Source organism: Desmodus rotundus, chromosome 10 (genome assembly GCF_022682495.2).
Source record: "Desmodus rotundus isolate HL8 chromosome 10, HLdesRot8A.1, whole genome shotgun sequence".
NCBI classification, from domain to species: Eukaryota; Metazoa; Chordata; class Mammalia; order Chiroptera; family Phyllostomidae; genus Desmodus; species Desmodus rotundus.
The window spans coordinates 46401570-46416152 of NC_071396.1; the positions used below are offsets into that span (position 1 = coordinate 46401570).

A 14583-nucleotide genomic window follows, 5' to 3' on the forward strand; every position below is an offset into this window, starting at 1 on the left:
CTGCTTGGAACATGGGGCTCCCCGGGCTCAGTTCCCCAGTGGGGGAGGAGACTGTCCCTTGCTGGACAGGGGCCCTGGCCTGAGGTGGGGCCATGTTGGGCGTGAGCATGGCCCCCTGGAGAGACTGCCTGTGGAGCCTGTCCCGCCCTGGAGACTGCCTGCCTGGGCCGTGTCAGTAGACATAGCTTTAAAGCCCAGAAGGGGACAGCGACACCGCCATAGCTCCCCCGGAGAGCAGAGGGAGCAGACACTCTGCCAAATAAGCTCCCCCCCCCGCCCCCTCACCTCTCTCATCAAAACAACCAACCCCGTCTCCAAGCACAGGAGAACTGTCTGGGCCCCACTATCTGCTTCCGAATGACGGGAGTGCAACTGAGGCTGCAGGCGTGGACGGGCAGGCCGTGGCCCCAGGGAGCAGTGGGCTCTGGGGTTTGCACAGTTAGGGCTACACACTGGGGCTGGAGTGTCCAGGGGTGGCAACTGCTCCCCCCCCAGGAAGCCCTTTTTGCCCGTGAGCCAGGGGCCCAGGGACGCCCCCTCTCCTGGCTGTATGACCCCGAGCACATCTGTTAACCTCTCTAGGTCTGTTTCCTCCTCTAAAATGGGGGCGGGATCCCTGGCTCTGGACGGTGTCTGAGGTTCAGTGCTGGCTGGAGAGGCCTGCTGCTTGGGTGGGCTTCAGGTGGGGCTTGCTGGGCCTTGCAGGGGCTACGCCAGGGCCAACCTGCCATCAGACAGGAAGGGGTCCTGGGGAGAGAGGGACAGGTGACGGGAGCCCCAGCTCAGGCTCTCCTGACTGACTCTGACCTGCTCTGGTGGCGGCAGGCCCAGCCTCCTGGTCTGCGGGCCACCATCTGAAACGCATTACCGACGCTTTGTAAACTCCACATCACTCGGCCACATGAAAGCCTGGGATCTAAAAATAGCCACTCCCAGAAGACGCCCCGCATTGGTGAGGCTCAGCTGACCTCTGCACGAACACCCACCACCAGGCCACCTCCCTTGCCAGGGAGCCCCGACTGGCAGGGCCACACCCGCCCATGCTCCCAGCGTGGGCAGCCGCTGCCCAGGGCCACTTTATCTGGGCCCAGATCTCAACCAGCTGGTCAAAGCTCCAGGCCCCAAGGCCTCACCCAGGGCAGAACGTCTGGAGGAGCCAGGTGGACGCAGTGGAGGGTGTGATGGTGGCCCTAAGAACCCGTCCCTGGCACCGTCATGTCTGGAACGTCCCCGGGAAGCTCATGGGAGAGCCGCTGGGGCCCACCCACAGATGGGGATGGGGGTCCTGTGGAGGGGAGTGCAGAAAAGGGGCCCAGGCCCCTGTCAGATGGCGGAGAGGAGGCCCCTGGCCGACGTGCTGGGGTGAGGAGGGCCGGGGCCTGCCTTGCGTCTCGAGGGGTCGCTGGAGGGCCCGCTGCAGCAGGAAGGGCAGGCAGCCGTGGGTCTCCGGGCCGCTGGGCTTGACTCTTTGCCTGCGTTCTGTGGGTTCCCTTTCCCTATGGTCTCCATGACCAACTGCAAACCACTCTTTTCCCTAAAAATAAACATGCTTATGGGATCGGGGGAAGCTTTGTAGCTATCAGAGGAAATAATAGGGTGTTTAAGAAAATTACATTGCGTTTTAAATAACCAGCATGAAAGTCATTAAGTTTGAAGTTTCATTCAAATCAGATGGCTCTGTGGCTGGCCTAGTGGCCAGGCAGGCAGAGGGTGGGTGGGCCCTCCGGGACGCCATGGGGCAGCCTGGGGAGGGCTTTGCCACAGCGGCAGTGAGGTCTTTGGCGGGTGCAGCCGGGGGTCCAGGCGGCGTGGCCACTGAGTGGGATCCAGGCTGTGGCCACCACCCCGGAGCTTGCTGGCATGCCTTGAATTGGCATGCAGTCTGGGAGCCACCCAGCTGTGGTGGGCAACCCCATGGGTGGGGCTGGGGTGACCACAGTCCACAGGGTGTGGGGACAGATGAAGCTAGGATTGCTCAGGCCACAAACGTTGATGGTTTTGTCGAGTTGGGAGTTTTAGGGATGATGGTTTGGATCAAAAAGGGGCAGAGAGGATCTATGGGGCCAGGGCCACATCTGTCCTCTTCACTGATGGAATCTCCATGCCCAACATGAGGCATGACACACAGTAGGTGCTCAGTAAGCAGTTGTTGAAAGAATAACAATAGCAATAATGCCAGGCCTGTGTCAGGAGCTTTTAATCCCAGTATCAAGATCTTTACAAGAAGCTAAGAAAGTAGATACTATTATTGCTCCCATTTTGCAGACGGGGAAGCTGAGGCCCAGAGAGGTTAAGAACGTGCTAGTACCTGGCAGAGCCAGGACTCGGACGCGTGTCTGTGTCCTCTCAAAGCCCGGGCTCCGCGCCGCCCTGCCCCTTTGCTCTTGAATGTGCAGAGACGGGGCATTGCAGGCTGAGAAAGCCGAGCATTTCCTCTGCTCCTGTTGGGTTCATGAGCTGGATCCCGCTGGATTCCTCTGGCCCCGAGGAAGGATTTGGGCTCCGCCACCCCTGCTGCATGTGACCTCACAGCTCTGGGCCCGGGCCGGACCCTTCCCTCCCCGATGGGTGCCTGGCAAGGTCAGGACTCCCGGGGCCAGAGGGGCTGTGTTTCTTGGTTGGAGGCAGGAGCCCAGGGGTTCCACAGTGAATGTGCCCTGGAAGAGTGTTTACATATGACGCTGAAGAGTGACTCGGGTTCAGTGCGTGACCCGAGGACAGGTCCTGGCTTAGCTTGGAGCTCGCTGTTGGACCTCAGTGGGCCCAGGTGCCCTCCTCTGTGTGGCCCAGGGCTGGTCTAGAGGGTTTCCTGGACTCCCAGTCACTGAGAATTGTTGGATGAGGATGCCGAGGGTGTCCCTGAGTGTGCTCCCACCTCCAGTGGGAAAGCTGCTTGGGAACGGAACCAACTGCCAGCCCTGGTGGGGCATTCAGACAGCAGTTTCTTCTTCTCTGGCCGCCCTCCTACTGGCCCTGGTGGCCGAAGGCCAGTCAGGAGCTCAGCAGCCACAGCCCAAAGGAAATAGAGGGCCAGCGGCCCCAGCCTGCACAGAGGATGGCTTTCCTGAGAGCCCTGGTCTGGGGACATGCTTGCCTTCGTCACTCTTAGCTCAGTCCCGACATCAGGACCATGAGGTATGGACACACACCTTGTAAGTGCTGGAAGAGGGGTTTGAACCCACCCTGTGCAGGTCCCCCCAGGCCTCAAGAGGCACCTACCTCTGTAGTCACTGCCTGTAACCACCATGCTTCCTTGCCTCTTAGACAACCTGTCTCTCCACTCATTTTGAAAAATTGGGTTTTGTAGATCCAGCTGGATCCCCTTGGTGCTCTGTCTCACCCCTGGGAATGTGGCCTTTCGCCCTCTCACGGGTGTTTTTATACTGCTCCACGCAGGTGTGTGTGGGCTTGGGACCCCTAACTCAGCCTCGTGAGGGAGGGGACGCCGCCGAGAGAGGCCCCTGTAGCAGCCGGCAGCCCTGCTCTCCTCCCCCCACTGGCGCTGCGCACTAGGGGCCTGGGGGGAGCACATTGGGGCCTTCAGCAGGTCCTTCCATTCCTTGCTTTCTTTCCCTTGGGATAAACCGCGAGACTTAAGTCCAGGCAGCGCCTCACGGGCCTTATCTGGCAGGAGCTGCCAGGGGCTAGACTTGAGCAAGCTCTCTGCCTGTGGCCCCAGGGCAGAGCCGTCCTCCTGAGGCAGGCTTAGGCCAGGCAGAGCCGACGCCTCGTCTTGTTCTTGTTCCTCGGGAGCTGGCTGGGACGAATCCAGGGCTGGGGTGAGATCTCTGTGGCCCTCCCTCCCACCCTCAAGCCATTGCTGACACGGGCCTCCACGGGTCCGGGCCCAGCTGTCCTCTCTGGACAAGTCCTGTAGAGCCACCCCAGCTGCCCGTGGTTGTCCCACCCTCCTTGCGTGTGGGGCGAGAGCACAGGCCGGACCCTGTGGGAGGGGAACCTCTCGCTTCCTTTAGTCGTTGGTGACAGAACCAAAGTCATCTCAGGGACAGGGCTCGGAGGGGTCAGAGCCATGCTGCTGGTCACTTTGTTCCAAGAGAAGGTCTTGGCAAGGTGTTGCTGGCAAGATTGGTGGTCCCAGCTCCCCAGTGGGCTGGAGACCCAGCGTTGGGGGGAGGGGAATCTGGGAGCTACTGGCTCCTTGGTCCCCATGCTGGCACACCACCAGCCAGCCCAGGAGGTCCCTCGACAGTGATAAACATCTTTGGCCAGGAGCCCCAAAGGGTTGGATTCAAACCCAGACCTGTCACTGCTGGCTGAGACCTTGGGCAAGTCTCCGGACCTCCCTTTCCTGTTCCGCAAAGGGGTGGGGAAGACTGGTGGGGTCCTGGTGGGCGGCAGAGCTCTGCGTGCAGGGTGGTAGGCCCGCAGCAGAGGGGACTGCCATCTCTACATCTGCACCTCTGCTGCTTTTCTCCTGCCTTTTCCACAGAGCCTTATGGCTTTGCTCCCAGGGGAACAAAACCTCTGAGCTCCTCAAACGCCCCCTTCTGCAGAGCCTCGCTGTCCCTACTGCCAAAGGCAGGTTGAACTCCGAGGTTGTGTCCTGGCCTCGGCTCTCGGACTGCTGGGCTCCGAGTGAGCGGCCGCCTGGGGAGAGGGGGACGCATGGGGCTGCTGCAGAGTCCCCAGGCCGTGTGTCGGTAGCACCAACTAGCAGCTCTGCTGCAGCAGCTCCCGGAAGCTTGTATTTTCCTCTAAAAACATCCTGTCCTGAGGGGCGTTCACCTCAAAGAGGAGGAAGGAAAACACAAACGAATGCAGAGAAACCACTGGAGGCCGTGGGCCAGGCCACTTAGCTCAGCCAGGTTCAGCTAGCTCCGAGGGTGACTCGGGGTGGGGCTGGGTTTAGAGCAGGCCTGTGGTTTGTCAGGGCTGCATGCAGGGACTCCCGTCCTCACCTCTGCTGGGGCAGGGCCCGTTATCTGATGTCGAGGCCAGGCAGCTGGTGGACTGGCCACATGCACCTGGCAGGGCTCTGTGCAGCCATGGCAACAGCCCCGTGCTGCAGGCAGGACCAAAGCCTCTGGTCCACGAGGGTGCGGCCCTGCCAAGTCCCAGCCCTCCACCTCAGCCACTGCCCGGTGTTCTGGGGTGGGTGTCTAGCACAGAGCGTCCGGCATGCTGTAGGAGGGAGCTCTGGGGCTGCCCTCTGAAGGGCACCATGTCCTGGGCAGCGGGGCCCAGCATGGGCACTGGGGGTGAAAAGGCACAAGCCCAGCTCAGGGTGTATCTGCAGTGGTAGGGCCTGTGGGAGCCCACACATTGAGGTCCACTTGGTATGCAAGCAAGTCCCCTCTGGAAGATTTTGGGGGGCCCTGCTTCCCTCTTATGGAAGTTCACTTTTATGGTCCTAGGCCTTGGGGGAGCTTCCCACTCAGCAACTGACCAGCCTGCTTAGCACTTAAGCACCACTGGTGCTGAACAGTGGACGCCAGCTCCAGACACCGAGGCCGAGGGAGCTGTGGGGCTGCCTGGAGGGTCCTGGAGCCGGGAGAGGAGCCTGGAGGAACTGACCGAGGCCAGAGTTGGTGCGCAGGGCCCGGATGCGAATGGAGCCTGGCTCAGGGCTGACAGGCCTGGCTCCTGGCAATGTGGGGAAGAGAAATGAGAAGTCGAGGGGCCCTTGAGCAGGGTCGCATGGGGGAGCTGGGCCAAGGACCTGAAACCCAGCCTGCACTGTGCTTCCCCCAAGCCATGCATCTTGGCATGAGCCTGGCTGCCTGTCCAGAGAAAGGGGTACTTTGTCTAATGCACAAAGGTACCATTTGAACAAGTGGTGGCCCTGGCTTTGTCTGGTCATTCTGACTCCCAGAGGTACTGCAGGCAGGTGGAAGGCAGGGTAGGAGGCGGCTCAGGGTCCTAGGTGCCAGGCAGGATGTCCCTGACTCTGAGCAGTGGCTTTAGCTCCCTCCAGCCTCCTGCATGCTGCTCTGACCCTGTGGCCAGCCTCAGCCAGGGCGCTCTGTCTAGTGCTGCCACATTTCCCCTAAATACTGGCTCAGTCTGGGCAGGCCCTGCCTACCCACACTGCTAGAGACCCAACTCTGAGGACCCAGCCCTCGTGGATGTAACAGAAATAGTGCAGGGTGCAACCTCAGACCTCAGCGAGGGCAGGGAGACAGAAGGAGACACACAGCAACGTCAGGCCAGGGCTACAGTCGGCAGGCCTTGGAGGGGGTGTGTGTGTAGGGGGAGGCTCCTGCTCAAACCGGGAGGGTAGGAAAGGCTTCCAGGAAGAAGTCTCATTTATGATGGCACCTGAAAGATGGATAGGAGTTGGGAGAGCTCTTCAAGCAGAGGGGACAGCACGGCCCTCAGGGCTGGCGGCCCTCGGTGGCTGGTGCCCAGTAAGAGGCGGGGAGAGCTGACAGCTGGCTGGCATCGCTGAGGACTGAGAGCCCATGGAAGGGCCCCTGGCACTGACCTGATGGGGGCTGTGTGGCTACAGGCAATTTTCTTGACCTCATGCCCATCATGGTAAAATGGGAAGGGTGATGCCTGCCCATATTGGTCGTCACACGTGACATTTATAATGCTCTTTCACCTCTGTGCCATGGAGGACAGAACAGTAATTATCAATAGCCCACCTTTCTATCTGGTCAGGCCCTGCCCCAGAAGAAACAGAGGCTCGAGGTGTGGATCTGCCACTCCTTTTGGGGGCTTGTCCCCAAAGGCCTCTCCCTCACTCCAGAGCAGGGTTGGAACCCTCCAGGGGCCAGGAGCTGAGAGGTCAGCTTCTGGCAGGTGAGTGCGGGAGGCAGGCAGCGGCGCTCCGGCACCGGGAGTTCTGCGGGCCTTTGTTCAACAAGTCCAGTGACTGTCTCAGGACTGGACAGGCAGAGAAGACTGACAGGCCAATTCTGCCCGTCCCTCCAGGACCCTCAGGCTGACCTCTGCACAGGTGGGCATCTCTGCCTCCTAGGCTGAAGGAACCCGACCGAGGTCATGGTCCTTTCCAAGGAGCTGACCCTCAGACTGAGGTCAGCACGAGGAGCCAACCTGGCAGGGAGCAGGAGTGTGGAGGCTATGAGAGGAGGGAGGCAGGGTGGGAAGGTGCTGAGAGGGAAGCTGGGCCCCTGGCTGGAGAGCCGGCCCGAGTGGCTGGGCCGTGGTGAGCAGGGTAGAGGGGAGCTAGGGCACTGGGGGGCCATGTCTGGTGGTCACCGGCAGGCAGGCGGGGGTGTGGCCAGAACACCGGTACCAGGGGTCCCAGACCTGCTGGAACATTTTTAGGGTCAGGGAAGCACTGGCCCTGATAGCTCTGACCAACCAGGCTGGAGAGGGAGAGTGGCTTTGGGGCTGGGACTCCCTCCCTGCTGCCCCTTGTCCTGTCCTGGCCATGGTGACTGCAGAGCCTTTGCAGCACAGTGGTGGAATCCCAGCTCCGCAGCTAACTAGCTATGTGACCTTGACCCATAGACCCTCTCTGTGCCTGACTTCCCTCATCCATAGAGTGGGCATAGCAGTTGTCCCTATGTCACGGGTTTGTTTTAGGAGCGTGAGTTGAGCTCTGAGGTGCCCAGAGCTATGCCTAGCACAACGAGCTGTCTTTAACAGACAGCTGCTCCCTCAGCCTGGCACATAGTAGGGGCTCAGTCAGGAAATACATACTGATTGAATGTGTCTGCCAGCAGCAACCGAGAATCCTGGTGTGTGTGGTTGGGGGGGAGCTAGGGGGTGGGTGCCTCTCCAAGCACAGCCCCCTGCCCCAGGGAGGCCTTCTTGGGAGAGCCTGGTGAGGCCCCACATGCTCCCCCAACCCCAGTCTTGAGGCCAGAGGAAGCGGCAACTTTCTTCTCTGGGAAAGTGTCGTGGGGCTCAGGCGCTTGGGGGTTTTTCAGAGTCAACCGTCAGAGGCGAGGGAGTTTCTCCGCCGACGGTGGCAAGGGCTCTCAGGGCGCAGCGAGCAGACCGCTGCGGTCTGCAGGGAAAATGCCGGTCTGCAGGGAAAATGCCGACAGTGTTTATTTTTCACCTGAGCCTGCAGGAAGTTGGGGGGGGGCTCTGAGGAGGGGAAGGGGGGCAGCCCAGCCAGGCCCCAGCTCAACCTCAGGGCAGAGCAGACCTGCCTCAGAGTCCCTCATTTCTCCCTCCACCTGCCTAGCCCTGCCCTTGGGCCCCTGCCTGGCTGCAGCCTGCTCTAGAGGAGGCGGCATGCCGGGGCACCGCAGTGAGGAGTTCCTGGTCATGGGCCAATGGAAATATCCCAAAAGGGCAAGGAGCACCTCTGGGACGGTAGATTTTGAGAGTGGCATGGGAAGAACAGTAAGCCGCACAGCAGCAGGAAGGACCCCCTGGCCCCAGGCTCAGTCTTGGACCCATCCTGGAGTCGGGAGGGGGGAGGGGGTGGAGGTTCTGGGGGGTGCTGCAGGCAAAGGCAAAGAACAGGGGTCCTGGTCAAGGAGTATGGACTGCTACTGAGGCATTCATTTATACGCCCCAATGTGCTGGGAGCACTTAATGAGTGTCCAGCTCTGTGCTCGTCACTCTGCCTTCAGAGATAAGAAAGGTGGGGTTGAGCCCTGGCTAGGGTGGCTCAGTGGGATCAGCCTACAAACGGAGGGGTTGCCAGTTTGATTCCCAGTCAGGGCACATGCCTGGGTTGTGGGCCAGGTCCCCAGTAGGGGGTGCACAAGAGGCAACCACACACTGATGTTTCACTCCCTTTCTTTCTCCCTCCCTTCCCCTCTCTCTAAAAATAAATAAATAAAATTACAAAAAAAGAAAGATGCTCAGGCCCTGGTGGGGACAATTGACCCAGGCCTCCTGCCCTTGGAGGCTGGGCAGTCACCATCAGGGGAAGGAGAGGAGGGGTACTGCCATCACTGGGCTCCCCATGCACACACCAAGCCTCAGACAACCCCACCCTGTTGTCTGGGCAGCCTGGCCCTGGGACAGCCTTGTGCTGAGGCTGTGGAGCGGGACGTTCCACCGGCGGACGGGGGTGTGGGGCACTGGACCCTGTGCCAGCCAGTTCCCCCTGGCTACCACCACCAGGCATGGAGGGGGCTGGAGAGTGAGGCCGAAGGGCAGCCAGCATGGATGTGGGAAAGACTGACCAGGCCCTCAGTGCCCTGCCCTGCAGCCCTGGCCACATCAGGGCCTCCAGCTGCCAGCAGGCTCTCTGTTCCCCCCTGCCCACCTGGCACCTCTCCTGTGCTTTGGCTGCAGACTCCTGTTTAATGAGGCTTTTCCCCAGTTCCCAGGGAAGGCTGGTAGACAGGGTGAACCCTTTGTCCACCAGGCAACGCCTCATGCCCCACCCCACTGGCCGTCACCCACATACCTGCTGGGCCGGAGGCTGTAGGCCGAGCTGAATCCCGCGGTTTCCCAGGCCTGGCGGAGCTGTGCTCCAACCTGGGGCTTAACCAGCCTGGCCAAGGAGGGTCCGCTCTAGCCCTCCCTCAGGGCTTCCTGGCCAAAACTAGCCCTCCTGGGGCAGGGGAGGGAATCCAGCTAAGAAACGTGCTGAGGAGCTAACACCGGCCCCCCACCCCCACCCCGGCCCTGCTCCAGGCAGAGTGGGGCTCTGGGGCTGTCTTCCCACAGCCGGCACCATGGACCCCAGGCTCTGCCGCTGAGGCTTCTCGAGGCCAGAGGCGCCCACCCGGCAGCCAGGCATATGGCCCTGAGGGCCCTGCCAGAGCTGGGCTGAGTGCCAGGGTCTTCTCTGAAGCAAGAGCTGAGACTCAACAGTCCCCTAGGGTCCGGAGGACCTGTGGAGAGTGTTCATGCTACCTGGTGGGCCAGGGCTGCAGGCATGTGGCCCTCAGGCAGTGAAGGGTCCCAGGTTCCTGAGGCAGTGGGCCCTGAGGCTCAGTTACCTTGGCTGCTGTGAAGCCTGCTCATGGCTGATACTGTCAAAAAACAAAAAAAAAAGTCCCCAGAGGCTTCCAGGAAGCTTCCTATCTGCATGGGCCCTCAGCTCCTGTTCCCAAAACGTCTAGGAGATAAAAGCAGGACTGTTGCATCTGTGCCCAGTGAGGTAGCCAGGGCTGACATACTCGTCCTCATTTTACAAGGGACAGACTGGCCCAGGGTCCTGCAGTGAAAAGGTCAGCGAGCCTAGAGCCAGGCTTCCAACTCACTTCTCATCGTGGCCCACTTAAAATCATCACTGGAGTAACTGCAGAGGGAGGCTGGAGGCTGCAGTGGCGGAAGCCCTGGGCACGGTGAGCAGGAGAGGGCGAGGGAGTGGCAGCCTGGGCCTGTGGAGCTTTGGAGGCCCAGGTGAGGCTGTTGGAGGCTGGAGGCAGGGGAGTGCCAGGACCTGGTTTATGGGGCTGCTGGTGGGGGGCTGGCTTGGGGCAGGAGGTGGCTGCAGTCACCCAGGAGAAAGGTGGCTGTGGCTTGGACTGGGTGGGGGCCAGGAGGGAGGAGGAAATGGCTGGATACTAGGTATACTCTGAAAGTAGAGCCACTAGGACTTGATGACAGACTGGACGTGGGGTGCGCGAGCAAAACAAGGGTGACTCCGAGGTGTTTGGTCTGAGCAACCAGGAGAATGGAGCTGCCATTCATTGAGGAAGATGGAGAGGAGTGTCTGGGCAGAAGTCCAAGGTTTTGTCTTGGCCGTGCTGAGTCGGGGTAGCATTTGAGACCTCTGACGGGTGTTTATGAGTAGGCATTTGGAGAGGGGAGTCCCTAGGAGAGGGGCACTGGAGACATATGCGTGGAGCCATCAGATGGAGGCCCGTAAAGCCAGGAGCCCGGAGGAGGACACCCCTGGGAGTGAGGGAGACAGAGAGCTGGAGGCCAGGTTCCAGTCAGGGCACGGAGAGGGCGAGGAGACAGAAGCAAGGCTGAGAAGGAGTAGCCTGTGAGGACGGAGGAACATTGGCGAGTGTGGTGTTCTGGAAGCCTAGCGAAGAAACCATTTCAAGGAGGAAGAAATCAGTCGTGTCCAATGCTGCTGAGAGGTCAGGCCACGTGAAGACTGAGAACTGAACACTGAGTTCAGCAGCGTGGAAGTCACGGAGACCCTGACAAGTCTGGCAAAGGGATAGGGCGGGAGCCTGGCTAGGTAGGAGGGAGGACGAGCCAGGAATTAGAGGCAGGGAATGCGGACAGATCTGCTGAGGTGTGCAGTAAAGGGGAGTGGGACACGAGGTGGGAGCGGGGGAGGGTTTACAGATGGAAGAGGTAATGGCCAGTTGGTAGGTACTCCGGGGGGAGGGGAACGAGACTGGGCTTGCAAAGTGCTCTGCCCAGTGCCTGGCATGTGGCAGGCACTTGGCCTGTGAAGGATTTCCTGTGTGCCCACATACCCCATGGCTGGCCGGCCCACTCCTCTTTCTAGCCACCTGCAGGCCTGAGGCGCCTGCATCCCACCTTCCATTCCCACCCCTGCACCCACGCCATCACACTGGTGTCTGAGCTCAGGGCTGGAAACGAGAAAGCCTTCGAGTGGCACGAGACTCCCCCAGCTTGCCCAGGAAGCCTGGCCTCAGAACAGCGACAGGGGAGCCACGGCATCCACGGCCTGGGGACGGTTTGGTCCTGTTGTCGCCCTCTCCAGGTGGTGCGACTGGGCTGCCCGGCATGCCTGCATCTTCAGCCAGCAACCCCTTCCAGGCCGAGTGTGTGGCCTGTGGGTGGCCCAGCAGAAGAGGGCTAGGGAAGCGCAGTGAGGGGCGCTGCCTTTGCACCTGTATGGGCTCTGGGCAGACAGAGGGCTTTCTGCACGTCCCTTCCTCGTCACCTGCCACTGAGTCATTGAGCTCTTGGGTGTTGTCTGGCTTGATCCTCACACCTCACAGCCCTCTGAGCGTCTCTGTTTTGTGAGGAAATGGATGCTCAGATACTGCAGTGTTTGGAGACCACACGTGTCCCCACTAGGGTCTGCACGTAGTCGGCCCGCCGCTCCTCGAGTTCACTCACAGTGGAGAGCCCTCCGTGGGGCTGCAGAGCGAAGCTCACCTGCTCAAGGGGACCAGGTGGGCGCCAGCCAGAGGGGAGGTATCGGGCTCAGGAAGGGGCTGGGGTGCTATACGCACTCCAGTTGCAGAGGAGGAGCTACCACTGTTGGGCCATCAACCCCTGTCTGCCTGAGGACAAAAGGAAGGCTGATGAGCCCTGTTTGTCAGGCTGCTCCCCCAAGCCCTGAGGGGGAGGGTGCGGATGGCAGCACAGCCTCAAGCTCCCCTGGAGGCAGGAGTGTGGGGAAGATGGTGGCCAGCCCATGCTGGGAGTTGTGGGGGCCTGTGCCCACCTGGTAGCCTCCCCCTTTGGCTACCTGCAGTTCATACTCTCCCTTCTCTGTAGCCTCACCCTGGACCCCCAACAGCCAGTGCCAAGGGACCTGTGCCAGGCCTCCTCACCATGAGCTTCCCTAACCTTTCCCCAGACCTGGGGACACGGGACCATGGACCCCAGCCATTACACAGAATGGAAAACTGAAGCCCAGAGATGTTGCGGAGTCTGGCTGAGCCCAACTAGTGGGAAATCGCACCCCACTAGTAGGAAGGAGCTCAGGCAACGACCTCTCGTTACCATCTCGCCCCAGAGAAGTCACTCATCTGTGCTCAGCCAGCGGCGCCCGCGCCCCTGGACTTAGTGAGTAGGAGCCAAGCCTCAGTTGCAGACGTCTCCAGGGCCACACAGATGTGCCCTGAGGACAGGCAGAGCTGGGCCTTGGCTCTGAGCAGCAACCCCCTGTGCCTGGGTCGCACGGGGGAGCCCCCTTCTCAGCCTGAGTCACCTCATGACAAACCCATGTGACTGGTGTGAAAAGTAAGAGTCCTGTGGTGCTGAGGAAACAGGAAGTGTGGGGTTGGGTGGGTTGGCCCTGGAGGGAGCCTGGCCCCACCTAGCCCCTCCCCCATGTCCCCAAATTCTGTTAAGCCTGAGGTGGGACAGGGAGTCAGACTCAGGACCCCTAGTCCGGGGCTGCAAGAGGAAGGCAAGCTCCTAGGGTAGGGCAGGTCTTCAGACCTTGTCCTGGTGTGTATGGGACTAGAGGCTGAGCCAAGTCAGAGGGCCTCTGAGAAACTGGGGGATCTCTGAAGCCCAGAGGCAGGAAGAACCTCCCGGACAGGGAGGCGTGCCTCCTGGGACTGAGTACACAGAGAGACTAGAGGCTCTCTGGGAGGTGCGACTGCTTGGGCCAAGCCTGCGGGTGGGGGCAGGAGGGCTGGACCACTGGACACAGCCTGGTTTGAGTGGTGCCCCTCCTGTGAGCCTGTGGTTTTGACCACCCCCGTTTTACCTGACAGTTGAGCTGCCCACACATACAGCTAATCGGGGCTCTGCCTACACGTAAACCAAGCCCCGTGCCTGCCTCCCTCGGGTCTCCCCCCACACTCACCCATCCTCCTCGTTTTTCAGCACAAGACCAGTCAACCCGCCCACGGCGTCCCCCAGCTCTCCCCTCTCTATGAACACTTCAGCAGCCCGCACCCTACACCTGCACCGGCCGACATCAGCCAGAAGCAAGGTACAGACCTGGGGTGGGGAGGGGCCCAGTGAGACAGGGGACTGGCCCTTTTTACAACTGGAGAACTTGAAGCTCTGCAAAATCAGGAACCCCCCACCCCCGACCCCAAACTTCCAGAAAGCTGGATCAGGGAGCCTGGGGATACCAGAGGGCTGGGGGAGGTGATGCCCGGCAGAAACCTGAAGGCTTCGGGTTGAGGTGGGAACCTCCCAGTGCAGTAGGAGAGCAGGCGTCTGTGTGAAGCTGGTAACTATAAAACTTGCAGGCTTTCCCTCCCCCAGTGAGAAAATGGAAAGTGGTGGTTGTGATGGCTGATTCACCTCGGCCTCAGGCAAAGTCATTCTGAAATCAGCCACTGTCGACTGTGGGAAACCTGCTGACTCAAAGGGGGGTGTGAGGGGTGGTTTGGAACTCTGGCTCCACAGGCCAGGTTCCCCCAGACTAGGGGCCCCCGGCAGAGAGGCTTCAGTTGCAGACTGGTGGTGGTGAGGCCTGGTGTTCCCTTCTGGAATGGCTCCTGCTCTGCCAGTGGCCAGCTAGTGTCCTCGGGCACATCACCCACCCCCTCTGCCCTTGGCTCCCCAGCCTGCAAGTGAAGCACTGCTGCCACACTGGGGTAATCCTGAATGAAGCTGTATGTCTGGTACTCTCGCAAGGGGGGTGGGATCTCAGAGGCCCCCCACAGGCGGCTCTAGGGTGCGGGTACTAGCTACCTAAAGGGGCTTCTAAGTCAGGCTAGCTCACTCGGCCCCTCTCCACTGCAGTTCACAGGCCTCTGCAGACCTCTGATCTCTCTGGCTTCTACTCTCTGACCTCAGGCAGCATGGGACAGCTCCCCCACACTGTGAGCTGGTAAGTGTGGGCCCAATAGGAAAGGGGCACCTTCCACTGACTGGACCCATACCTGCCCTGCTGTTTTCCTCCTCCATCCTGTGCTGTGCGCCGTTGCCATCTCTGTAGGTACCAGGGCTGGCCAGCAGCTCTAGCCACTCCCCTGGTAACCTGACATACTCCCTTTAGGAAAAGAGGAATCTAGGCTATGATCTCAGCCCTGTTGCCCTTGAACTCTGCTTCAGTGTCTGAGACTTGAATGAGAGAACCCTGGGCTGCTCGGAGCCACATGAGTG

The 14583-nt window shown here is 60.6% G+C and overlaps 1 protein-coding gene across 4 annotated transcripts in view; it reads left to right on the top strand.

The window, feature by feature from the left end:
• Positions 1–14583, top strand: part of TCF7 (transcription factor 7) — a 30557-nt gene that overhangs the window by 9120 nt on the left and 6854 nt on the right. For all 4 annotated transcript variants that reach the window (XM_024575302.3, XM_045183891.2, XM_045183892.2 and 1 more), the window contains exons 4-5: positions 13348–13456; positions 14221–14308. In XM_024575302.3, coding sequence (XP_024431070.2) covers positions 13348–13456; positions 14221–14308 — 197 coding nt within the window. The remainder of the gene's footprint in view (positions 1–13347; positions 13457–14220; positions 14309–14583) is intronic.